The following is a 27,085-nucleotide window of genomic DNA, read 5'->3' on the forward strand; positions in this document are numbered from 1 at the left end:
TTTTTAAAAAAGCCTTACTTACACTCTAGTGAATCACAGATGTTTATTTGATTGAAGAAACTATTTTCAAATTTGATACTGCCCTCCAAAATAAATTATAATTACATAAATGTAAACATTGTCAAAATCTGAATTGGTTCCGCACACACAGTGCTGGAGTAATTAATGATTTTTTATCAAACATACATTTTCATTGGGCTGACTTAAGGATTATCTCAGTGGAGATAATGATGATAGACAATAACTCAGGGACAAGTGATAACTGTAATTCCAACTACATTGCAGTTTGTACCCGCTGAACGGTTTCAACCACGGTTAAATATTATCTGATTATGATATAAATGATCAGTTCACCCATCACTTTCAAATCTGAGGTTTTCAAATTTTCCAATTTTATGAAAGAGCAGCAAAATTCTGGACAATCGTTACAAACCTGAACAAAACAAAACCAATCTCGCTATGTTACTAAATCATGTACATTACTGACACTTGATGGAAGTCTAAAGATCAGTCTGAAATATTTATTGTGATTGAGCCCAGTCCCCCCGCAAAGACCCCACTGACCCTGCAGGGAAATGATTTGGTGTCCCCCTGGAAAGATTCCCCTGAGCCCAGTCTGAGACCCAATGACTGATTCATCTCCAACACCGTCATGTAGCGCCACCTCCCGCCTGTGGAGCAACATTACAGGCAGGAAGGTCCCCGGGTTCCTGCAGCTCACAGCTCATTCTACCCAGTCAGTCCCTCTCGACAATTGAGCTTCTATTTGTTTCTTCTCTCCCCCTCCTTCTTTCCCCCAGACTGAGACCGACTCCCATCAGTTTACAGCTGGCAGGAGGCAGGGGGACGGGGTGAAATTATGGGATGGATCTGTCAGTGCCCTTTAATCCCGCAGATTGTCAGCGGGGTGGAGTTTTTCCCGCCGTCATTCAATCCCAGATTGAAGATGGGAAAGAGCCTCTCAGTGAAAGTATGGGTGAAAGTGTGGAGATGGGACATGGTGCCCGCATTGTACAATGACATCTGTCCACCCTCATAGTCCAGGAAAACCCCGATCTTCCGGGGATTCACACTCGGGGAGAGGGGGGTCAGTGAGGGGGAGGTGACGGCAAAATAACCGCATCCGGGTAACAGCCTCACAGTCCAGAATCCGGAGTCCGGGCTCAGGTCGGTCCACCCTTTCCTCTCCACAGACTCTCGGGCCACTCCCAGAAACCACTCAGTCTTCTCTCCCACCTCCACCTCCCAGTAATGTCTCCCTGATGTGAATCCCTCTGATCCCAGGACACATCGCCAGGTATCAAATCTCTCCGGGGAGTCAGGGAGCGACTGCTGTTCGTCTCCGAATGTCACACTGGTCTGGTCCTCAGACAGGATGAGCTGGGGATGCGCTGTGTTCGGATCCAGAGTCAGAGAGGCTGGAGCTGGGGGAGAGATCAAATAACACCATCAGAGAGAGAGGGAGAGAGAGCGGGGAGCAGGTAGTTAGGGGTTCAGCGTTGGAGGGGATGGGAGTTAAGGAGAGATAAGGCGAGTCTGGAAAAGGGGAGTTTGAAGGAGGGGAGGGACAGGGAAAGGGGAGGGAGAGACGGAGAGTGCAGAGAGTGATGATAGTGGTGGAATGAGTAGGAAGAACAGGTAAGGTGGAGGGGTGGGGAGGGAGGAGTGAGGGAGATGAGAGGGCTCATTTGCAGGGGCATGCGTTGGGAAATGAAATGTACAGGAAGATCAGAACCCTAACCATAACCCTTTCGCAGGAGGGAGGGGAAGGTTTAAGAGAAGGGAGAGTGAGGAGATGTGGGAAAAAGGGTGGAAAGTGAGGAGAGGTAGAGAGAGAGGAGCGCTGAAAATGTGTTGCTGGAAAAGCGCAGCAGGTCAGGCAGCATCCAAGGAACAGGAGAGTCGACATTTCGGGGATGAGCCCTTCTTCAGGAAAGGAGGAGGGCCGAGTGAAGGGGCAGTATGAGAGAGAGAGAGAGAGAGGTGGAGAATCAGGAGGAGCTCAGAAGAAGTTGAGCAATGGGAGGGTTGAGTGCTCAGGTGAGAGCCATTTGAAGGGGTATCCCTCGGGGACGATCACCTGGGGAGCCAGGTGGAGTGGGGAGAAGAAGGGCGGGATTGTGTGGATGGAAAGTGTGATGGTAGTGGCAAAGGTTAGAGTGTGCTGGGGAGGGTGGGAACGGGGGACAGAGAGTGTGCCAGCAATGGAGGGAGAAAAAGTACTAAGGGGTGGGGAAGGAGAGTGAGCATAAGGGGGTGTGGGACAGCATAGGGGAGTGTCAGATGGTGGGGGAGGGGAGAAGTGGGGAGAGAGTGAAGAGTTTCCTGAGAGTGAAGGGTATGAACAGGTTGGGGGAGGGTATTGTGAGGGAGAGGGCAGAATGAGGGAGAGAGAGAGAGAGAGATGGGGCATGCACTGGGAGGGGAGATGGCTAGGTCCAGGAGGAAGAGACAGATTAGGAGGGGAGAGTGAGTAGGAGAGTGACGGTGACGAAAGGAGGAAGGGAAAGTGAGAGGAAGGGGAAAAAAGAGGTGAGTGTAAGGGAAAGTGATCATGAGGGGTTCAATAACAAGAGGAAGGGAGCATGAGGGTGAGGGGAAAGGGAGATTGGCATAGGGGTTGGTAAATGCAAAAGAAAAGGGATGAATGAGGTGCTGTGAGGGGGTGGGAATGGGAATAGTGAGGAGAGGCAGGAGTGATGTGCAGCAAGGGAATGGGGAGACTGAGGGACGGGTAGACTGAGGTTGCATTTGTAAAGAAGAGTATAGCGAGGGGGGAGTATCTGTAGACTAGGAGGAAATGAGGGGAGGTATTTAACCCCAGGACATGGAATGGAAGAGTTAAGAAATGGAGTAAGTGATGGAGGAGGGAATGATTGCAAGCTGAGCAAGGATATGGGAGAGGATGTGGTGGTTATGTGAGTGGAGGGGACTGTTTGGGATGCTGCAGGGGAGAGTGAGTGATAGTATAGAATGGGAGGGTGACAACAGGAGGTCTGCAAAATAAGTGGTCATTTGATGTTTGGAGATCGGGAGAGTGAGTGGGAAGGTCGGAAGATGGAGGTACGGTGAATGAGGAGAAGAAAGAAAGGGTGGTTCCGTTTGGCCAGGGAAGGGAAGAGTGAGTGGGAGAGGAGAATGAGTGGCAGGGAGTGACAGGATATATAAGGATGTGTTAAGAGGACAGAGAATTAATACATGTGAGGAAGTGAGAGAGTGCAAAATAAGGCCTTGTGTGGATTCTAGAGGTGAATGAACTTAAGAATGACGTATAGTCTGTGCAGGGGGAGAGGAGAGTCAAGATGAGGAGAGTGTAGCATGGGGGTTTCAAAGGAAGGTTCTGGATTAGTGGTGCTGGAAGAGCACAGCAGTTCAGGCAGCATCCGAGGAGCAGTAAAATTGATGATTCGGGCAAAAGCCCTTCATCAGGAATACAGGCAGAGAGCCTGAAGCGTGGAGAGATAAGCTAGAGTAGGGTGGGGGTGGGGAGAAATTAGCATAGAGTACAATAGGTTAGTGGGGGAGGGGATGAAGGTGATAGGAAAGGGAGGGCGGAGGGTGGAGTGGATAGGTGGAAAAAAAGATCGGCAGGTCAGACAAGTCATGGGGACAGTGCTGAGCTGGAAGTTTAGAACTGGGGTGAGTTGGGGGAAGGGGAAATGAGGAAACTGCTGAAGTCCACATTGATGCCCTGCGGTTGAAGTGTTCTGCGGCAGAAGATGAGGCATTCTTCCCCCAGGCATTGGGTGATGAGGGAGCGACTGTGAAGGAGGCCCAGGACCTCCATGTCCTCGGCAGAGTGGGAGGGGGAGTTGAAATGTTGGGCTACAAGGCGGTATGGTTGATTGGTGCGGGTGTCCTGGAGATGTTCCCTAAAGGGCTCTGCTAGGAGGCGTCCAGTCTCCCCAGTGTAGAGAAGACCGCATCGGGAGTAACGGATACAATAAATGATATTAGTGGATGTGCAAGTAAAACATTGATGGACATGGAAGGCTCGTTTAGGGCCTTGGACGGAGGTGAGGGATGCGGTGTGCACGCAGGTTTTGCAATTCCTGCGGTGACCGGGAAAGGTGCAAGAATGGGAGGGTGGGTTGAAGGGGAGCGTGGACCTGACCAGGTGATCACGAAGGGAATGGTCTTTGCAGAAGGTGGAAAGGGGTGGGTAGGGAAATATATCCCTGGTGGTGGGGCCTGTTTGGAGGTGGCGGAAATGTCGGCAGATGATTTGGTTTATGTGAAGGTTGGTAGGGTGGAAGGTGAGCACCAAGGGCGTTCTGTCCTTGTTATGGTTTGAGGGGTGGAGTCTGAGGGCAGAGGTGCAGGTTGTGGACGAGATGCATTGGAGGGCGTCATAAACCACGTGGGAAGGGAAATCGCGGTCTCTAAAGAAGGAGGCCATCTGGTGTGTTCTGTGGTGGAACTGGTCCTCCTGGGAGCAGATATGGCCGAAGCGGAGGAATTGGGAATACGGGATGGCATTTTTGCAGGAGGTAGGGTGGGAAGAAGTGTAATCCAGGTAGCTGTGGGAGTCGGTGGGTTTGTAAAAAGTGTCAGTGTCAAGTCGGTCGTCCTTAATGGAGATGAAGAGGCCCAGGAAGGGGAGGGAACTATCAGAAATGGTCCAGGTAAATTTGAGGTCAGGGTGGAATGTGTTGGCGAAGTTGATGAATTGCTCAACCGCCTCGCGAGAGCACGAGGTGGCGCCAATGCAGTCATCAATGTAGCGGGGGAAGAGGTGGGAAGTGGTGCCAGTGTAATTACGGAAGATCGACTGTTCTACATAGCCAACAAAGCTGGGGCCCATCCTGGTGCCCATGGCTACCCCTTTGGTCTGAAGGAAGTGGGAAGTTTCGAAGGAGAAATTGTTAAGGGTGAGGACCAGTTCGGTCAAACGAATGAGAGTGTCGGTGGAAGGGTACTGTTGGGGAGATTGGGAGAGGAAGAAACTGAGGGCTTGGAGGCCCTGGTCATGGTGGATGGAGGTGTGGAGGGATTGGCTATCCATGGTGAAGATGAGGCATTGGGGGCCGGGGAAATGGAAGTCTTGGAGGAGGTGGAGGGTGTAGGTGGTGTCTTGAACGTATGTGGGAAGTTCCTGGACTAGGAGGGATAGGACAGTGTCGAGGTAGGTAGAAATGAGTTCAGTGGGGCAGGAGCATGCTGAGACAATGGGTCGGCCAGGGTGGTCAGGCTTGTGGATCTTGGGAAGGAGGTAGAACCGGGCTGTGCGGGGTTCCCGGACTACGAGGTTGGAAGCTGTGGGTAGGAGATCTCCTGAGGTGATGAGGGTCTGTATGGTCAGCCACTCCCTCACCACCCAACGCCTGGAGGAAGAACGCCTCATCTTCCGCCTTGGAACACTTCAACCCCACGGCATCAACGTGGACTTCAACAGTTTCCTCATTTCCCCTTCCCCCAGCTCAGCACTGTCCCCATGACTTGTCCTGACTTGTCCTACCTGCCTAACTTCTTTTCCACCTAACCACTCCCCCCCCTACTGACGTACCACCTTCATCCCCTGACCCACTCACCTATTGCACTCTATGCTACTTTCTCCCCACTCCCACCCTCCTCTAGCTTATCTATCCACGGTTCAGGCTCCCTGCCTGTATTCCTGATGAAGGGCTTTTGTCCGAAACGTCAATTTTACTGCTCCTCGGATGCTGCCTGAACTGCTGTGCTTTTCCAGCACCACTAATCCAGAATCTGGTTTCCAGCATCTGCAGTCATTGCTTTTACCCTGTTTCAAAGGAGGACAGAGTTGGGTCTCGGAAGTTGAGCGAGTCTGTGAATGTGGAGGAGGTGAGTAAATTTGAGGATGAGGTGGAGGGGGATAGATGTGGAGGTGAGAGTGAAGGCGAAGAGGAGTGTAAGGAGACAAGATTAAAAGGGAAGGGAGTGTCGGGGTGGGGCAATCATGGCAGAGTGATTATGGAGGAATGGAGTTGAGGGGGATGGCGAACATGAGACAGGAGTGAGGGGCAGTGCAAGGCAGAGGGTGAGAGCACAGCTAGGTTGAGGGGAGAATGACAGGATTGGGAAGCTATGGTCGAGGATAGTGAGGGAGTGGGAAGAGTGAGCTGAGATGGTGGGAGGAGTGAACAGGAGGGAGCTGTAAGGTTGAGGGGGAATGGGAGAGCAGGAGAGAGTGAGGGGGCATTGATGGGGAGGTGTGGGCAAGCAGACTGCCAGGGGATGTAGAGTGACAAGGAGAGTGAGGATGGGAGAGGTGGAGGCGAGTGAGGTGAGGTGGGGGAGAGGGAATTGTGAAGTTTGGACAATGAAGGGAGGGTGGGAGAGGACTGAATGGTGCACAATCGAGAGGAATGGATGGATGTGGGGAATGTGGAGGTGAGTAGGATGGAGGGTGGGAATACAATGAGGCTATGGTCTGTCAGGCTACAGGATGGTTAATGGCAGGTACAAACCAAGGTCGAAGGGAGAGTGACCGGGATGGGAAGCTGAGCGAGAGGGGACAATGAATGAGCGACAAGAGTAAATGGAGAGTGAGCAGTGGGCAGGCAGAGAGTGGGAGATTTTGGGCGTGGCTAGTGAGAGTATGGTCAGAGATGGGAGTGGGGAGTGAGCAGAAAGGAGACAACGAGAGGAGGAGAGAGTGGGGTGGGAGATCAGGAGGGAGTGTTGGTTGGAGGGAGGGCGTGGAGAGTGAAATCCATGGACCAGTGATGGGGAGGGAGGGTGAGGAGAGTGGGGCCTGCATGGAGATGGAAGGGGAATGCAGTGGGGGATAGGGATAAGGAAACTGAGGAGAGAACGAGGGGGTGAATAAAGAGGTGGGCTGAGGGTGGAGATGGGGAGAGGCGTGATAAAGAAAATGGAGAGGGAAATTGGTAGCGAGGGGGATGGGGAATGAAAATGAGGAGGATGACTTGGACGAGGAGAATCAGAGAGATGGGAGGAGAAAGTGAAAGCAAATGTGTGGGGGAATGCATAGAGTGTGGGGGTGAGTTAGGGGTGTGACAATGTTACAGTTTAAATAAGGTTAGGTTTTCCTTGTGTTTTGTTTTAGGGGCTTATAAACACATAGTTTCCTATGTGTCTGGTTTGTATGGGTGTTTGGGCCAATTTGATCACGGATAACAGATCCTGCCTCAGGAAAAGGCTTTCAAGTTTAATGAAACACTTGTCCAATGGAAGGGGAGTCTCCAGTTCTCCCAGGTCAGCTTAACGCTTGTTTTGGTTTGGTTTGGCACGCAGTCAGTTTTTTGAGGCTGCGGATCAAAGAAACGGCTCCATGCTGACTCTCTCTCTGACATCTCTCCTGGGAGAACCTCGGCTTGAGTTTTCCTTTTTTTTGCCAAGGGGGTGTTTATGGGGATGTTGCAAATATTGGGAATCATTAAGTTGTGATCAAGTCAGTTGGGTTTTTAAATACTTACGTTATCCTGAGGAGATAGGACAACTTCGGGGTGGTGGATGGGAGTTGTGGGGGTGAGAGAATGAGGGACAATGTGAGGCCTGAGTGATGTGAGGGGAAAGGGAGTCTTCACAAGGAAGAATTTTAAAAACAAGGAGCATTCCTGAAACAGAGAAAACCTGCAGAATCGCCAGTGACAGAGTGACCTGGGTGTCCTACTGCATGAGACAGAAAATGTTCAATGCAGGAGCAGTGAGTAATTAAGAAGGTGAATGGCAGATTAATCTTTTTGCTGAGGTAAGATGAACATAGCAGTAAAAATGTTATCCTTTAGTTATTGAGAGAAATGGTGAGTCCACTCCTTGAGCCACAGAGTTAAAGAAAGTGAACTTGACATTGTCCTAGAGGCTGCTGTCTGATCTGAGGGAGAAAGCTAGTGGTGAGTTTATTATTAGCATCACCATCCTTCACTGATGGGGCATGGATGAGAAGACAGGATCTCTACAGTGTAGGAACTGAATCTACACTGTTGCTGTTAGTCTGTATCAGATGGCAACTGCCCAGCCAATTAAGCTAACCAGCCGACATAGCTCGAGCGGAACACAGCATCAAATGAGGCCCTTCAGCCCATTGTGGCCATGCTAGTCATCAAGGGCCTATCAAATTCTATTCTATATCCCAGCAGCTAGGGAACTTGGGGAAATAAATAGTGATGTCTTGAAAAGGGTTCACATTACAGAAGAGGATGCGCTGTCGAGGTCTTCAATTGTGCAAAGCTGGAGAAATCCTCGGGAACAGAAACTAGAGAAACTCGGGAAGAGATTGCTGGACCCATTGCTGACATATTTGTATTAACAACAGCCACAGGCGAGGTGCCAGAACTGGAGGTCGGCTAATTTGGTGCCATCATTTAAGAAGGGCTGTCAGTAAAAGCGAGGGAACTGGAGGCCAGTGAGCTTCACATCAGTGGTCGGTAAGTTATTGGAGAGTTTGGGAGAGGATTTACATGCATTTAGAAAGGCAAAAGACGAATTCGAAATCTTCATCATTGCAAGTGAGAAATCGCTTCTTGATTGAGTTTTTTGAAGATGTTACAAAGTAGATTGATGAAGACACAGCAGTAGACATTGTGCCTGTGGACTTCAGCAAAGCATTCAATAAGGTTCTGCATGGCAGACTGGTTAGTAATGTTAGATCACATGGGATTCAGGGGGAGCTAGCCATCTCAGTAAAAAATTGGATTGAAGGGAGGAGGCAGAATGTGATGATAGAGGGTTGCTTTTCAGACTGGAGACCAGCGGTATGACACGGGGTCGGTGCTGTGCCTCATTGCTTTTGGTCATGTATATAAATCATTTGGGTGCAAACATCAGAGGCATGGTTTGTAAGTTGGTCCATCTCAGACATCTTCTTGATCTCTCTGTTCGCATTTCCAGCAACAGTCTCCATGTGGATGGTTACTATAAACCCACAGACTCTCACAACTACCTGGACCACAACTTCTCCCACTCAGTATCCTGCAAGAACTCCACCCCATTCTCCCAATTCCTCTGTCTCTAGCATATCTGCTTGGATGAGGAGACATTCCTCTCAAGCATCCCAGGTGTAAACCTATTTTAAACAAAGTGCATTCCCCCACTCTCTCATCCAGACAGCCCTCCACCTCACCACCTCCATTCTCCATTCCACTGCTCTAAACATTCCTAACTCAACGCAATAAAGACTGAGGCTCCCCCTTGTTCTCACCTAACACCCCACCAGTCACCGCATCCAACACATCATCCTCAAACACTTCTGCCAACTCAAACTAGACCCAATATTCAAGAACATCATCCCCTGCCAATCTCTTTCTGTCTTCCACAAGGACTGTTCCCTTCGCCAGGCCTACATTTGCATCACTCTCCCCACCGACACCACCACCCCCACCAAAATCCCACGTACCTTTCCCTGCAACCGGAAAAGATGCAAAACCTGCCGGTACACCATGCGCTCAGCTCCATTCAGGGCCCCAGACAGTCCTTCCAGGTGAGAGAAAGGTTCACCTGCCTCTCTTACAATCTAGTTTACTGCATCAGGTGCTCCACATGTGGTCTTCTCTACATCGGAGGGACCAAACATAAACTGAGGGAACAGTTCACTGAGCATCGCAGCCAGGTCTGTAGGGGCTGACCGGACCTCCCAGTCACTACCCATGTAGTTCCCCTTTCCAATCCTTTTCCGACATGACCATCTTTGGCGTCCTCCATAGCCACAATGAATCAAGTCCCAAACTGGAGGTCAAAAATGTATAAGCCCTTCTTCAGGATTCGCCTGCTACTTTGATGCTGCCTGACCTGCTGTGCTTTTCCAGCAACAAATTTTTAAGCTTTGATCTCCAGCATCTGCAGTCCTCACTTTCTCCCAAACTGGAGGAACCACACCTCTTCTGCGTGCACGGTCGATAGCCCAGAGGACCAATGATGAGTTCGTCTACTTCAGACAACCTCCCTTCCCATCCCCCACTCCCTTCCCCTCCCTTCCACTCCTCCCAGCCACCAACCGGATTCATTCCGCCCATTGACCAACCAGGTCTCATCCTCTGCCTGTCTTCACCTAGCCCCATTTCACCACCCTGCTCCCGACACCCCCTTTACCTGCAGCGTCTCCCCCCTCACCCATCCTCAGTCCTGAAGAAGGGTTACACTCGAAATGTCGACTTCTCCACCTCCTGCTGCTGTCTGGCTTGCTGTGTTCTCTCTGCTTCCTGCTTGTCTAACATGGTTCATAAGCTGGAAGGTGACATGAAAATATTGTCCAGTAGACAGTAAAGAAGATGATATTAGGCTGCAATGGAACCTTGATCAGATGGGCCAGTGGGAGGATTGGCAGATGGAGTTTAATTTGGACAAATATGAGGTGTTGCATTTTGGTCAGACAAACCAGGCCAGGACTATTACAGTTGATAGTGTAGTTCTGGTGAGTGTTACTGAGCAGGAGGCCTGGGGTTGCAGGTACATGGTTCCCTGGGGTGAAGTTGCATGTAGATAGGGTGGTGAAGAGAGATTAAGACATGCTTGCCTTCATTGGTCGGAGCATTGAGTACTGGAGTTGGGGCATCATTTTGTGGCTGTGCAGCACACTAGAATGTGATTCTGGTCACCCTCCCATGGGTAAGTATGTTGTGAGTAAAAAGTGAGGTCTGCAGATGCTGGAGATCAGATCTGAAAATGTGTTGCTGGTTAAAGCACAGCAGGTCAGGCAGCATCCAAGGAACAGGAAATTCAACGTTTCGGGCCAGAGCCCTTCATCAGGAATGAGGAAAGTGTGCCAGGCAGGCTAAGATAAAAGGTAGGGAGGAGGGACTTGGGGGAGGGGCGATGGAGATGTGATAGGTGGAAGGAGGTCAAGGTGAGGGTGATAGGTTGGAGTGGGGTGGGGGCGGAGAGGTCAGGAAGAAGATTGCAGGTTAGGAGGGCGGTGCTGAGTTCGAGGGAATTGACTGAGACAATGTGGGGCGAGGGGAAATTAGGAAACTGAAGAAATCTGAGTTCATCCCTTGTGGTTGGAGGGTTCCCAGGCGGAAGATGAGGCGCTCTTCCTCCAACCGTCGTGTTGTTATGTTCTGGCGATGGAGGAGTCCAAGGACCTGCATGTCCTCGGTGGAGTGGGAGGGAGAGTTAAAGTGTTGAGCCACGGGTGGTTGGGTTGGTTGGTCCGGGCGTCCCAGAGGTGTTCCCTGAAGCGTTCTGCAAGTAGGCGGCCCGTCTCCCCAATATAGAGAAGGCCACATCGGGTTAGGTATGTTGTGAGGCTTAAGAGTGTATGGAGGACATTTGCAGGGCTGTTGCTGGGACTGGAGGGTTTGAGTTGTAGAGAGTGACTGAACAGGCTGGGGCTTTTTTCCTGTAGCATTACAGGCTGAGGGGTGACCTTTTAGAGATTTATAAAACCATGAAGGGCATGGAAAGGGTGAATCGCTCATGTATTTTCCCCATGGTAGGTGACTTGACAACTGGAGGCCACAGATTTAAGGTGAGATGGGAAAGATTTAAAAAGAGCCTGAGGGGTAACTCTTTTATGGAGGGGGTGGTTCATGTATGGAGTGGTCTGCCAGAGGAAATGGTAGAGGTTGGTCTAATCACAACATTTAAAATGCATCAGGATGGGAATATGATTAGGAACGGTTTTGTGGGATATAGATCAAATGCTGGCAAATGGGACTAGGGTCTGTTTGGGATATCTGTTCTTCATGAACTCATAGAACATAGAACATTACAGCGCAGTACAGGCCCTTCGGCCCTCGATGTTGCGCCGACTCATTGGATGAAAGAGTCTGTTTCCATTCTGTGTGACACTATCACTTCATCTGAATAACTTTCTAAATGCTGCAAAGATTTCTATCTCCTTTCAGGCAGTGAGTTCCCAATGCCGACTACCATCTGCAGGAAAAATATTATCCTTAATTCCCCTCGAAAACCCTGCTCCTTCTTTGAAATCGATGCCCGTGTTATTGCCCATTCCACTGGGGGAAAAGTACCCTCCTGTCTACCCAATCTCTAACCCTCATAACTTTCTACACTTTCATCAGGTTTTTATTGGATTACTTACAGTGTGAAAACAGCCCTTTGGTCCAACAAGTCCACGCCGACCCTCTGAAGAGACATCCACCCAGACACATTCCCCTCCATTTACGCCTTCACCTGACACTACGAGAAATTTGGCACGTCCAATTCACCTAACCTGCACAACTTTGGACTGTGGGAGAAAACTGGAGCACCCAGGGGAAACCCACGCAGAACGTGCAAACTCCACACAGACAGTTGCCTGAGGCAGGAATCAAACGCAGGTCTTTGGCACTGTCAAGCAGCCATGCTAACCACTGCGCTACCGTGCCACCAGTGGCTGGCCCCTCAGCCTTCAGTGCTTCACTGAAACTATCTCTAGCCGATCGAGTCTGTCTTAAGAAGTGAAACACTCCAGCCCAGGCAACATCTTGGTGAATCTCAGCTGTTCCAGCCCGGCCCTGTCTCCTGTTGGATTTTCTACACACTGCATCAAAAAGATCACGGGGAAACATTTGAAGAATTCAGTCCTGTCTAAGCCCTTCACAATCTGCCTGTCCCAGTTCATCCTGGGGATACTGAATTCCCCTGATATTATTACCATTTTATTTTTGCACTTCTCTGAGATGGGCTGACATATCAGCGTTTAATCTGTCTCTGACTGTGGTGGGTCTACAGTACACTCTCAACAATGTAGTTCCCAATTTTTATAAAGTTCTCCCCATGTGGCCTCAATGGAGTGGAAAATCAGAGCCTGTTCTTCCAGTTTGTGCTGAGCCTCGTGCTGGACAAACAGGATCTCATTTCCCATTAGGGGACCCTTCAGCCTTCAGCAGTCAGTATGGAGTTGCAATAATGTTAGTGCCTGAACACTTTCTTCCATGTCCTTTATCCACACACACACCCCAAGCCCTGTCATGACATGAGCTACTTGCAACACAGCCGGCCCTATTTCAACTTCTTATAGTCCCCAGCTTTTGTGTCTCCCTGCCTCACCATTATCCATCCCATTGCCTGTCTAATTGTCTTTCTCACCTTCTGGGCTCTGTCTCCACTGATGTTTTTATTTCTTAATAAAACCCACCCCCACACTCCCACCTAGATACACTGTCTTCAGTGTATATATACCACCATTTCCCAGTTAACATCGAGTTGTGTAGAGGGTAACTGGACCAGAAACATTAACTCTGCTTTCTCCCCATATTTGCTGCCAGAGCTACTGAGTTTTTCCTCATAGATTCTGTTTTGGTTTCAGAGTTCCAGCATCCCCAGTTTATTTTAGATTAGATTAGATTACTTACAGTGTGGAAACAGGCCCTTTGGGCCAACAAGTCCACACTGACCCGCCGAAGCACAACCCACCCATACCCTTACGTATACCCCTTACCTAACACTACGGGCAATTTAGCATGGCCAATTCACCTGACCCGCACATCTTTGGACTGTGGGAGGAAACCAGAGCACCCGGAGGAAACCCACACAGACACGGGGAGAACGTGCAAACTCCACACAGTCAGTCGCCTGAGGCGGGAATTGAACCCAGGTCCCTGGCGCTGTGAGGCAGTAGTACTAACCACTGTGCCACCGTGCTGCCTCAAAGTTCTTTATTTCATTTTATGGTTAATTATGTTGATATGAACTTCCTTGTATTATTGATATCCAGAGGAGATGGATGGACTAGGGTAAGTGAAAATAAGTATGAGGAGGGAGGGCGATGGAGAGCGGGAGGGAGAATATGAGATTATTAACAAGTCAGATTTGGAATAACGGGGACGTAGAGTTGGAAAGTGATTTGGAGGGAACATCAATGTAATAGCAGTGCCAGGTGGAGGGGAGAGATAACATTGGAGTGTGGGATAAAAGGGAGAATGAGGTGGAAGGGAGCGTAATGCTGAAGGTGAGATTGACAGGAATGGGAACTGACAGAAATGGGCGTTGTGGGAGGAAGGGGAAGGGAGTATGAGAGCAACGGGAGAGACAGAGCCTGAGAACAATCTTCTTTGTCACCTCTTCAACAAACTCAACCCTGTCAATGATTCAAGGTTTCCCATGCACAAAGCCATGATGACTATCCTTACTCAATCCTTACCTCTCCGAATGGATGTAAATCCTGTCCTTCCAAATCCCCTGTAACAGTGATGTCAGTCTCCCCAGTCACCTGCTTTTTCCTTACGTCCTTTCTTAAATAAGGGAACCGCATTTAGTCTCCTCCAGTCTTGTCTCATCTCACCGTTGGCTCGTGATGATATAAATATCTCAACAATGGGCCTAGCAATATCTTCCTTAGCTTCTCACAAAATTCTGGGATAAACTTGATCATGTTTCAGGGACTTATCCATTTTAAGACCTGCAGCACTTCCTCTTCTGTCATATGGACTCTTCAAGATGTCACTATTTACTTTCTCAAGTCGTGTGTATTCTCCACAGTAAATTACCGACGAATGTTAAAATCCAGGACTATTACAACCTGATTAATCTTATAGATATTTGAGATCTCCCTACATGTTGCTTCTCAATTTCCCACTAACTATTTGAAGGCCTATACTACAATCTGAATGAGATAATCATCCTTTTCTTATTTCTTCATTATACCCACATAACTTCCCCGGACCGTCTCCCAGGAATATCATAGAACATAGAACAGTACAGGCCTTTCAGTCCATGATGTTGTGCTGAGCATTTACCTCAATCTAAGTTCAACCTAACCTACACACCCCTCAATTTACTGCCGTCCATGTGCTTGTCCAGCAGTGGCTTCAATGTCCCTGATGGCTCTGACTCTACTACCACCGCTGGTAGCTCATTCCATGCATCCACCACTCTCTGCATAAAAAACCTATCTCTGACATTTCCCCTACACATTCCTCCAATCACTTAAAAGTCATGTCCCCTCGTGACTGCCATTTCTTTCCTGGGGAAAGGTCTCTGGCTAACTTCTCTATCTATGGATGTAGGTTTGCTCGTGACCTGGAAGGTTTATTTCCAGACGTTTCATCATCCTTCTAGGTAACATCTTCAGTGGGCCTCAGGCAAAGACTATTATCAGGGTTCTCAGCAGAGGCAGTATTGCGGAGATTCAAACAAACAGCTCTGCCAACCATCCAACCCAAGATTTGGGTCCACTACATGGATGACACCTTTGTCATCACTAAACAAAACAAATTAGAGGAAACCTTCAAGACCATTAATAATACCCTTATTGGCATAAAATCCACGAAAGAGGAGGAAAACAACAACAAACTGCTATTCCAAGACGTCACAGTAGAGTGAACAGCCAATGGGCAACTTCAAACCAGCGTCTACAGGAAAACAACACAGAAGGACTAAATATTGAATACAGAAGCAATCATTCTAATATCCACAAACAAAGCTGCATCAGAACATTATTTCAATGGCCCAACACACACTGCAGTACAGAGGAGCTATGCATGGCAGAGAAAAGTCACCTATAGTGTGTATTCAAAAAGAATGGGTACCCAATGAACACAGTCCACCAACTTCTCAGGAACAAATCCAAACAAGCAGACAAAACAGAAACCCTAGCCACTCTCCCCTACACAAAAGACAACTCAGAAATGACTACCAGACCACTTAGAACCCTTGGCATCACGGTAACCCACAAACCCACCAATACACTAAAACAGCAGCTAATGAACTTGAAAGACCCTATACAGCCAACAAGCAAAACTAATGTCATTTACAAAATACTGTGCAAGAACTGTAACAAATACTACATTTGACAAACAGGCAGAAAACTAGCCACCAGGATACATGAACACCAACTAGCCACAAAACAATATGACCCTCTCTCACTAGTATGCTTACATACAGAAAAGGAAGGATACCACTTCGACTGTGAAAACACATCCATCTTTGGACAAGCCAAACAGAGACATGAACGAGAATTCCTAGAATTATGGCATTCCAACCAGAACTCTATCAACAAACACATCCAGTTAGAACCCATGTCCCAACCCCTGAGAAAAGAGCAGGAAATGACATCACCACAAGAAATGACATCACCACAGGAAATGACATCACCAACCCAACGAAAGCCAACATGTAAATAGAAAGCAGGAATCATGTATACTGCTTCACCTGAGACCCACTGAAGATGTTACCTAGCAGGGTGATGAAATGTCTGGGAATGATCCGCCCAGCTCAGCGAGTGAACTACATCCAAATTTGTCATCTGCAAATTTTGGCACTATTACAGTTCTTATCTAAATCACTGGTTTTGTGAAAAGCTGATGATCTCTGCAACACCCCACTAGTCACTGGCTGCCATTTGCAAAAAAATATCCATTTATTCCAAATTTTTGCTTCTCATAATAAGAGGCTTCTCCTGAGACCCACTGAAGATGTTACCAAGTAGGGTGACGAAACATCTGGAAATGAACCTCCCAGCTCAGCAAGCGAACCTATGTCCAGAACCTCAACCTGAGCTACAAATCTTCTCAAAACTCTGTCTATGCCTCTCGTTACATTGTACAACTCTATCAAGTCACCTCCCTTCTTTATTCTCTTCAGTGTGAAAAACCCGAGTTCATGCAATCCCTCTTCATAAGACAAGCCTTCGAATTCAGGCAGCATCCTGTAAAGCTCCTCTGCACCCTCTATAAAGCATCTACATCCTTCCTATAATGAGGTGATCAGAACTACACACAATATTCCAAGTGTGATCGAACCAGGGTTTTACAGAGTTGCAGCAAAACCTCGCAGCTCTTAAATACAATCCCCTGGTTAATAAAAGGCAAAACACCATATGCCTTCTTAACAATCCCATCAAGTTGGGTGGCAACTTTGAGGGATTTATGTACATCGATCCAAGATCCCACTGTTCCCCCAAAATGCCAAGAATCCTGTCTTAAATCTTGTATTCTGCATTCAAAGTTGACCTTCCAAAATGAATCACTTCACATTTATCCAGGTTGAACTCCATTTGCTACTTCTGAGCCCAGCTCTGCATCCTGTCAATGTCGTGTTGTAGCCTGCAACAGCTCTTGACACTACCTACAACACCACACCCTTTGTGTCATCAGCAAACTTACTAGGCTACACTTCCACTTCTTCATCCTAGTCATTTATAAAAACTAAAAGGAGCAGAGGCCCACAAACAGATCCCTGTGGACACCACTCGTCACCGACCTTCAGGTGGAATACTTTCCATCCGCAACGTCTTCTTTCAGCCAACCAATTCTGTATCCAGACAGCCACATTTGCCTGTAACCCATCTCTCCTAACTTTCTGAATGACTCTACCGTGGGGAACCTAATCAAATGCCTTACTGAAATCCATATACATGACATTCACTGCTTGACCTTCATCATCTTGTCTCATCCCGTCCTCAAAGAACTCATTCAGGTTTGTGATGAGTGACCAGCACCTCAGAAAGCCATGGTGACTACGTTTAATCAACCTATGTTTTTCCAAGTAGTCATAAATCCCATCTCTCAGAATCCTTTCCAGTACCTTGCTTAACATAAACATAAGACTGACTGGTCTGTAATTCTCAGGGGTTTCCCTATTCCCTTTCATGAACAGGGGAACAACACTTGCTTCCCTCCAATCAGCCAGTACTACTCCTGTCCATGTTTCATCGCTAATAACTATGATATCCCAGTCGAATGCTCCCGACCATGCCCTAGGTGCATCTACCTTAGCTGTCAGGCCTCTTACATTAAAATTAATGCAGTTTCATTTCTCAATCTTACCTCATTCTCTGCCATTGTCCTGCCTACCTTGAATATTTAAGTTGCTCCCATTCTCTACTGCACCAGCCTCAGTCTTATTTCTGTTCTCACTATCTCTTTGGGTGCCATCAACATGCCTCCAGCCCTCACTAGTCTAAACCCTCCCAAGTCGCACTAGCAAGTCTCCTTTTAGTATAGATGTAACCCATACTTCTTATACTCCTCACTTCTACCCGAGAAAAGATTCCAATGGTTCAAAATGTAAATCCTTGTTCCTTACATCAGCTCCTTGGTCACACATGAATCTGCATCTCCTATTCCTACTGTTGCTACCGAGTGATACCAGGAGTAATCCAGATATTACTACCTTTGAGGACCTTTTTAATAATCTCCTGCATTGTTATTAGAAATAATACAATGTATAAGTTCCCTTGGTGTCACTGAACGTTTCCATCACAAACAATATCACTAAAACTGGTGACTTTCTCATCATCCCAACAATGTTCCTGTGACTTCACTCTTCCCAGATTGATTTGGAGATGCTGATGTTGGACGGGGTGTACATCAGGTGGTTGTCCTGATGAAGGAGCGGCGCTCTAAACGCTAGTGCTTCCAATTCAACCTGTTGGACTAAAACCTGATATAGTGTGATTTTTAACTTTGTCCCAGATTGATTCACTCATTTCCTACATTTCAATAGGGAATATTCCACAAACACACTTCAATAGTTCTTTGGGTGTTATACTGTGGGCATATGGGTGATATTTGAACACAATTTGATTTATCGTACTCGCTTCTGCAATTATTTTTCCATTACCAGGGGTTGAGTTAAGTATTCATCTGGTGATTCTTTGCTTTTTTGATTTCCATTTCCCCTCGTATTCCTAACATCCCAAATCAGACCCTTCCCTTACCTGGAAGTGATCGCATCTTTCCAGTCGCCTGTACGTCTTCCAGGACCACCCATCACCTTCTCACACTCCGAATCCTTGGAAAGCTGACATAAATATAGTGGGAGTTGGCTGGGATGCTGGTCAGAAGGTCGTTGTGGACTTGATAGGCTGAATGGCCTGCTTCCATATTGGAGGGATCCTCTGATTCTAACAGACTCACCAGCTGCAAACTGGCTTTTCATGCTCTCTTATGGAAGTATACAAGTATTTCTGTCTTGTTTAACATGTGACTAGTTTAAACAGATAGGCATTTAACACAGTCAGTAAGTCTGGCAGCATCTATGGAGAGAAATCAGAGTTAATGTATAGGATCGAGTAACTCTTCCTCAGAACTGATGGTAGGTTGAAAAGTGATGGTTTATGTACAGAAGATAGGATGGCAGGGAAGGGAGAAGGAGTAAATAACTGTTGGAGATAGAGCCCAAACAGAGAGAAGAGCAGTTTGACAAAGGAGTGGATAATGATCAGATTTGGAGGGTGAATAGCTGTTAATGGACCCTGTTAATGGATCACAATGGGTGGTGTGTAATAGCAGACTCTGTAATAATAAGTGGTCAGACTGGTGAGTCATGATGAATGACCCTGGCCAGAAATGTTGATTTTCTTGCTCCTCCAATGCCGTCGGACCTGCTGTGCTTTTCCAGATCTACATTCTATCAACTCTGACTTCCAGCAACTGCAGACCTTACTGTCTTCAGGTCTGTGTTAACAGGGCTGGCTGTGTGGGTTGAGGAAAGTACTTGGGAGAGCTCATGCCTTAAAGTTATTGAAATCATATTGTATCCAGGAGACTGTAGTGTCCCCACGTGGAAAATGAGTTGCTTTACTTCCAGCCTGTGCTGAGCTTTGCTGGAGCAACTGCAGCAGACCTGAGACAGAGATGTTGGCCAGGGACCAGGGTGGTGGGTTAAAGTGGCAGGCAACTGGAAGCTCAGAGTCTTTTTTTTTGCAAAAAAAACACAACGCATGTATTCTGTCTCGTGATCACACACTCTATTCCTTGTTTCCCCAATGTGGAGGAGACCACATTGTGAGCAGGGAATACAGCAGTCGAGATTGTATGGAGTGCAAGTAAAGTGCTGCTTCACCTGGCAGGTACTTTAGGACTCTTGCTTACTGAGGAGGGAGGAGGTAAACGGACAGATGTTACATCTTTAACTTTGCAAGAGAATCTGCAAGAGACTGTTGGAGGGATGTTGGGAGTAGCCAGGATCTTTCAAAGGTAACTGTCCACTTCCATGGTGGAAGTGGTGGCTGATGATCTTGTGGCTGTGGATGCTAGTGGGATGGTAGATGAGGACAAGACACACTATCACTGTTGCAGGGGTGAGAGTTGTAATGCAGGAGATGGTTTTGACCCAGTTGAGAGCTCTGATATTAACAGTGCTGAGGAATCCTCGGTTGAAGAAGGTGGAAATTTTGAGGGTTCCCTGGGTGGCACCACTGGAACAAATGTGATGGAGACATAGGGACTGGGAGAATGGAATGGAGTATTTACAGGAAGCATGGTGCAAGGATGGAGAGTCCAGGTAACTGTGGGGGTCGCTGGGAAGATAATGGATATTGGTGGCTAGTGTATTCCCAGAAATGGAAACAGAGATTTGAGGAAGGGAGAAGTCATAGATAGACCAGGCGAAGGGGAGAGCGCACTGGAAGCGAAATTGAAAAGTATTTCAAATTCTTGACGAGAGAGGGAAGCAGCACTGATGATGTCAGCGATATATCGGAGGAAGAGATCTGGGTGAGGGCCAGAATAGGAATAGAGCAGGAATGTTCCACATACCCACAAAGAGACAGGCACAACCAGTGCCCATGCAGGTACCCATGGTCACCCCTCTGACCTACGCAAAATGAAGGGAGTTAAAAGTGAACTTGTTCAGGGTGAGGATGAGCTCAGCCAAGCGGAGGAGGAATGGGGATGGTTCAGGCTTTCAGGAAAAAGTGGAGAGCCCTGAGACAATCCTGGTAGGGAATGGAGGTTAGATGGAAATGGAGATGAGGGGAACACTGGAAAGTGCAAACTTGAAATTCTGAAACTGGCATTAAGCGTCCAATGAATCAAAATATGTGGATAGTGACTGGACCACATAGAAAAGACTGAGTCAAGGTAGGAATTGATGAATTCTGTGGGGCAGGAGCAGGTAGAAACAATGAGTTTGGTTATGAATTTGGGAAGGAAGTAGAAGTGAGCTGTGTGGGGTTGGTGGGCTGTCAGCTTGGAGACAGTGCTCTCAGATCCAACCCTGACTTTGTTATGAAGCCTGCTGATCACTTCCTCTTTACCATGGATGTGCAGTGCCTCTACACCTCCATCCCCCAACAGGTTGGTTTCAGGGCTCTCCACTTCTTCCTGGAACAAAGGCCTGAACCAACCACACCCCACTACCACCCTCCTCCCCTTGGCTGAGCTCATTCTCACCCTGAACAACTGCTCTTTTAACGCCCCTCATTTTCTTCAGATCAGGTGGTGATGGGGACCCACATCGGCCCTAGTTATTCCTGTCTCCTTGTGGAGTACGTGGAACATGCTTGATCCAGTCTATGTCGGCCCCCAGCCACAACTCTTTCTCTGGTATATAGATGATAACATTGATGTTGCCTCCCTCTCTTGTCTGCAATTAGAAAAGGTTATCAATTCCTACTTTCACCCCACTCTCACCTTCATCTGGTCCATCTCAGATTCCTCCATTCCCTTCCTCCACATCCCTGTTTCCATTTCTGGGAATGAACAGGCCACCAATATCCATTATAAACCCACCAGTCACCTGGACTGCATATCCTCACACCCTGCTTCCTGCAAAGATTCCACTCCATTCTCCCAGTTCTTCCATTTCCATCACATTTGTTCGGATGATGCCAACTTTGACAAGGGATCCTCCAAGATGTCCACTTTCTTGCTCAATCAAGTATTCCCGGCACTGTTGTTGACAGGCCCCAACTGGGTCTGACCATCTCCCACACTTCCACCCTCATCCCCTCTTCCTTCCCACAACAGCCGGAGACTTTGTTTGTCCTTATCTCACATCCCACCAACACCCACGTCTAGAGGATCATTAGCTACAATTTCCACCACCTCCAGCGTGATGACACGACCAGACATATATTCCCCTCCCCTCCCTTATCCACCTTCTGCAGGGTATATTCACTCCGAGACACCCAGGTGCACTATTCCTTCACTCCCAACACCCACTCAAAGCCTCATGGCACCTTCCCATGCAACCGCTGAAGGTGTAACACCTGCCGATTTACTTCCTCCCACCTCAGTATCCAAAACCTCAAACATACCTTCCAGGTGAAGAAATACTTCACCTGCACTTGCCACAATCTAGTCTACTGCATTCACTGATCACAATGTAGTCTCCTCTACCTTGGGGAAACAAAGCGGAGACTGGATGACCACTTTGAAAAACATCTCCTTTCTGCCCGCAAAAAGACCTTGAACTTCCCGTTACCTGCCACTTTAACACACAACCCTGTTCCCTGGCCAACATCTCTATCTCCGGCTTGCTGAAGTGCTCATTTTCTGCTTTTGGACCCTTCAGCCGTCTGGAATTAGTATCAAAGTTCAATAATTTTAGGGTATGAGTTCGCCCATGTCCTAGTGCCCCACCCAACACACCAGGCCTTGCTCTCACATAGTCTGACATTGCACACGAACTAATGTTGGCCACTAACAGTCTCCATTAATAGCTATGCACCTTGCTACTCAGATCATTATCCACTCCTTTGTCTGTCTAACTGCTGTTCTCTCTCTTTGGGTTCTATCCCCACCTTTCCTTTACTCCGTATTCCCTCCCCTCCCCCGATCCTCTGCATATAAACCAACTTTTCCAAGCTTGCATCAGTTCTGAAGAAGGGTCGATCAATCCAAAATGTTAACTCTGATTTCTCTCCATAGATGCTGCCAGACCTGCTGAGCTTTTCAAGCAACTTAGGTTTTTGTGTCTCCACAATCCCAATCAGGTAGGTAACTGTTAACAATAGTTATTTTATGTTTCCATGTCTTCCTTTTTATTATGATAAAAACTGTTCCTCCAATGTCACTCCAGATGGAGCCACCTCAGTCTCCTGTAGAAATCCTGTTGCTGTGCTCTGTTCCTCTGGTTAGCCAGAACCCTTCACTGCTCTGACACACAGGGCTGAGAGCTTCAGGCACTTGTCCAAATGCACCCACAGAAATTATAATGTTGTCAGGGATAGTCTACCAGAATGAATAACTCGTGATGTGAAAATATAAGCAGGGGCCTCAGAGCCCTTGCGCAACTGCACTTATCATCAGGAAAATGAATACACATGTTTACCTGGATAAATGGTGTGTATTGTTTCTCTCCAGACTGTGCATAATAAAGGGCAGGTGAACTGTCTGAGAGATAGAGAGGCACCAGCAGCTGTGAGTGGTTTCTGCTCCTCAGTAATCCTGTAAGTATTAAACAGTTGACATTATAAATTCCGCCTTGTTAGAACATTTATGACATGATTTAAATGTTCAAGCTTTCAGCATTGTTGACGTTTCAGTCAATGAGCTAAAAAGTGAAATGTTCATCTTATCATTATAACCAGATAGTATGTTCCTGTTAGGGTAAAAGGAAAGTATGGTAGGTATAGGGAATGCTGGATGATTAAAGAAAGTGAGGGTTTGATGAAGAAAAAGGTGGAAACATATGCTAGTTATAAACAGATATTTTGAGTGAATCCTCAGAGGAGTATAAATGCAATAGGGGTATACTAAAGAGGGAAATCAGGAGGGCAAAAAGGGGACATGAGATAGTCTTGTGCTAAGGACCAAAGGGTTTTTACAAAAATATTAAGGACAAAACGGTAACTAGGGAGACAATAGGTGGTTTCAAAGCAGAGCAAAGCAGCCTTTGTGTGGAGCCTCAGGAGATGTGGGAGATTCTAAATGAGTATTTTGCACCAGTATTTACTATGGAAAAGGACATGGAAGCTATAGGATTTTGGAAAATAGATGGTGACATCTTGAAAAATGTCCATATTACAGAGGAGGACGTGCTGGATGTCTTGTAATGCATAAAAGTGGAAAAATCCCCAGAACCTGATCAGGTGTACCCGAGCACTCTGTAGGAAGCAAGGGAAGTGATTGCTGGGCCTCTTGCTGAGATATTTATATCATCGATAGTCACAAGTGAGGTGCCGGAAGACTGGAGGTTGGCTAACGTGTTGACACAATTTAAGAAAGGTGTTAAGGACAAGCCAGTGAACAATAGACCAATGAGCCTGATGTCGGTGGTGGACAAGCTGTTGGAGGGAATCCTGAGGGACTGGATGTACATGTATTTGGAAAGGCAAGGACTGATTAGAGATAGTCAACGTGGCTTTGTGCATGGGAAATCATTCTCACAAACTTGGTTGAGTTATTTGAAGAAGTAACAAAGAGGATTAATGAGGGCGGAATGGTGAACATGATCGATATGGACTTCAGTAAGGTGTTCGACAAGGTTCCCCATGGAAGATTGGTTAACAAGGTTAGATGTTACGGAATACAGGGAGAACTAACCAGTTGGATACAGAACTGACTCAAAGGTATAAGACAGAGGGGTGGTGGTGCAGGGTTGTTTTTAGACTGGATGCCTGAGACCAATGGAATGCCACAAGGATTGGTGCTGGGTCCACTTTTTTTCATCATTTATATAAATGAGTTGGATGTGAGCATAAGAGGTATGGTTAGTAAGTTTGCAGATGACACCAATATTGAAGGTGTAGTGGACAGTGAAAAAGGTTACCTCAGATTACAACGGGATCTTGATCAGATGGGCCAAAGGGCTGAGAAGTGGTAAGTGGAATATAAATTAGATAAATGTCAGGTGCTGCATTTTGGGAAAGCAAATTTTAGCAAGACTTGTACACTTTATGGTACAGGGAGTGTTGCTGAACAATGAGACCTTGGAATGTAGGTTCATAGCTCCATGAAAGTGGAGTCGCAGGTAGATAGGATAGTGAAGAAGGTGTTTGATATGCTTTCCTTTATTGGTCAGAGTATTGAGTACAGGACTTGGGAGGTCATGTTGTGGCTTTACAGGACATTGGTTAGGCCACTGTTGGAATACTGTGTGCAATTCTGTTCTCCTTCCTATCGGGGGAAAGATGTGGTGAAACTTGAAAGGGTTCAGAAAAGATTTACAAGGATGTTGCCTGGGTTGGAGGATTTGAGGTATGGGGAGAGGTTGAAAAGGCTAGGGCTGTTTTCCCTGGAGCGTCGTAGGCTGGGGGATGATCTGATAGAGGTTTATAACAACATGAGGGGCATGGATAGGATAAATAGACAAAGTCATTTCCCTGGGGTGGGAGAGTCCAGAACTAGAGAACATAGGTTTCGGGTGAAATGGGGAAGATCTAAAAGAGTCATAAGGGGAAACTTTCTCATGCAGAGGGTGGTATGTGTACGGAATAAGTTGCCAGAGGAAGTGTACAATTGTGCAAGCTGTACAATTGCTAAATGTAACTAACATCTGAATGGGCATATTTGTAGGAAGGGTTCAGAGGGATATGGACCAGGTGCTGGCAGGTGGGATTAGGTTAGGTTGGGATGTATGGTCAGCATGGACAAGTTGGGCCAAAGGGTCTGTTTCTGTGCTGTACATCACTATGACTATGACTCTATAACTGATTCAGACAGAATTCGATAATGCAAGGGCATTGGAAACAACAAGAGTGAGAGAAAGACCCACGTCACTATAACAGATCAGTGACAGAGACATCACACACCATGGAGATGTTAAACATTCCCTCCATCCCCTTGCTGTATTATCAACAGAGCTTTTGGAACTGCAACAAAAAAATGAAACATCTCACGTCCAACTGTGTAACAAATGGGTCCCACAACCCTCTGAGAATCCTGCTCCTCTACTTCCAGCCTCCTGACCATCTCTGATTTTAGTCACTCCTCCCACTGGAGGTTGGATCTTCAGCTGCCCAGACCCTCAGCTCTGGAATTCCCTCTCTGAACCTCTCCATCTCTCTATTCCTCTTTCCTCCTTTAAAATGCACTAAAGCCTGCATCAATCATCTGTGTTAATATCTCAGTGACTCTTTTCTATAATTTTCAATGGTCATCTAAAATACCTCAGAACATTACATTACACTAATTAAAAGTGTGTTTTCATTATTTTGCATTTATAGTACCCTTTATAAAGGCTACGGTGCGAGTTAGTGTTGTTAGAAGATAAACAAAAATGACTCCCCCTTTAAACGCTGACTGTCTCGGGTTGGTCAGGAGCCATGCAGGAACAGGGATGGCCATTCCCTGGCAACATGGGCCCTGTGTCTCTCACAGGGTCGGGGAAGGTCACAGTCACACAAACAACACAAATCAGGGCAGTGATCACTTCCAGCCTGAGCACCAGATTGGATTATTTACAGGCATCTTGTCATTGTTTACAACATCGTAGAAGTGTTTTATAAAAGCCTGTTTCTAGCCTGTAATTAGCTTCATATTATAAAAACACTCGTGTGAACCATAACCGGAGTTACTGTTATCCAATGAATCACCCTTAAAACCTACGACAATTACCAGGAAATAATCCCATAATAACCCATCCCTGAGTTACTGAGCAAACTGTGCAGAGTTTCAGTAAAGAGCATGTCCTACCTTCTCTTCCGACCAGCTTCCTCCTGAAAGAAATGAATCACAAACAGTGAGGATGGCAGTAACAGATTTCAGGAGGAGACAGACAGGCTGCTGAAATGAGCAGATGCAACACCGCAGTGTAAAGTCGTACATTTTTGAAGGAAGATTGAGGAGAATGTGAAATAAACTGGAACTGACCATCAGTCCCGCTCACAGACACACTCACTCTCACACTCCCACTGTCCCAGACGCACCCACACGCTCTCCACATGGAACTGGAATTGGATTACAATGGGAGTTCCAGGAGATAGTTAAAGTTGGGGAACAAGGAGAGAATAACGAAACACAACGCTTTCGCGGGAGAATGGCGGTATTCCCGACAATCTGCAGACATTAGTAAAATAAAAACAGAAATTACTGGAAAGTCTCAGCAGGTTTGGAAGGATCAGCGGAGAGAAATCAGAGTGAACGTTTCGGGAAAGTGACCCTTTTACAGAGACAACGGTAGAGCCGTCGTGGCAGTCACAAGATCAGTTCAGTTTTTTTTACATTAAATTCCTTATGATTTTTACAGTTGTAATCATGTCCGAAAGCTATCAGAAATAATCTGCAATATCAGCCCTCACCTTCAGAAACATCAGCTCGTCTTTTTGTTCCATTTGTTTCTGTAAAATTGAGAGTTCCTCCTCAATAGAATTTAAATTCTCCTGAATCTCTCGAAGGGTTTTCTCCATTGGTTCTACAATCCTCTCCTCTTCTTCCCTGAGATCTCTGAGTAAACGCTGCTCTTTCTCAGTGAGAATCTGGTGCATTTTAGTGAACTCGGATGTGATGTGGGTCTGCAGACTGCTCGCCTGTTCCTACCAAATGAAATGTGAAACCTCATTAATGTCCCGCGGTAAAGGGAACAAAACTAACCGAGATCCCAGAGAATC

General features: G+C 47.0%; 1 protein-coding gene and 1 pseudogene across 1 annotated transcript; both read right to left on the minus strand.

Annotated features, from left to right (window-relative positions):
* The window catches only part of LOC132832969 (zinc-binding protein A33-like), an 84,866-nt pseudogene that overhangs the window by 56,704 nt on the left and 1,077 nt on the right, over positions 1–27,085 (minus strand).
* LOC132832426 (E3 ubiquitin-protein ligase TRIM69-like) lies at positions 858–26,978 on the minus strand. The gene is made up of 4 exons (XM_060850405.1): positions 26,777–26,978; positions 26,172–26,194; positions 22,867–22,982; positions 858–1,424 (listed from the first exon to the last, which is right to left on the minus strand). The coding sequence occupies exons 1-4, from the start codon at positions 26,960–26,962 to the stop codon at positions 874–876; spliced, it is 876 nt and encodes a 291-aa protein (XP_060706388.1). The 5' UTR covers positions 26,963–26,978; the 3' UTR covers positions 858–873.

This window comes from Hemiscyllium ocellatum, chromosome 35, assembly GCF_020745735.1.
Source record: "Hemiscyllium ocellatum isolate sHemOce1 chromosome 35, sHemOce1.pat.X.cur, whole genome shotgun sequence".
Lineage (NCBI taxonomy): Eukaryota > Metazoa > Chordata > Chondrichthyes > Orectolobiformes > Hemiscylliidae > Hemiscyllium > Hemiscyllium ocellatum.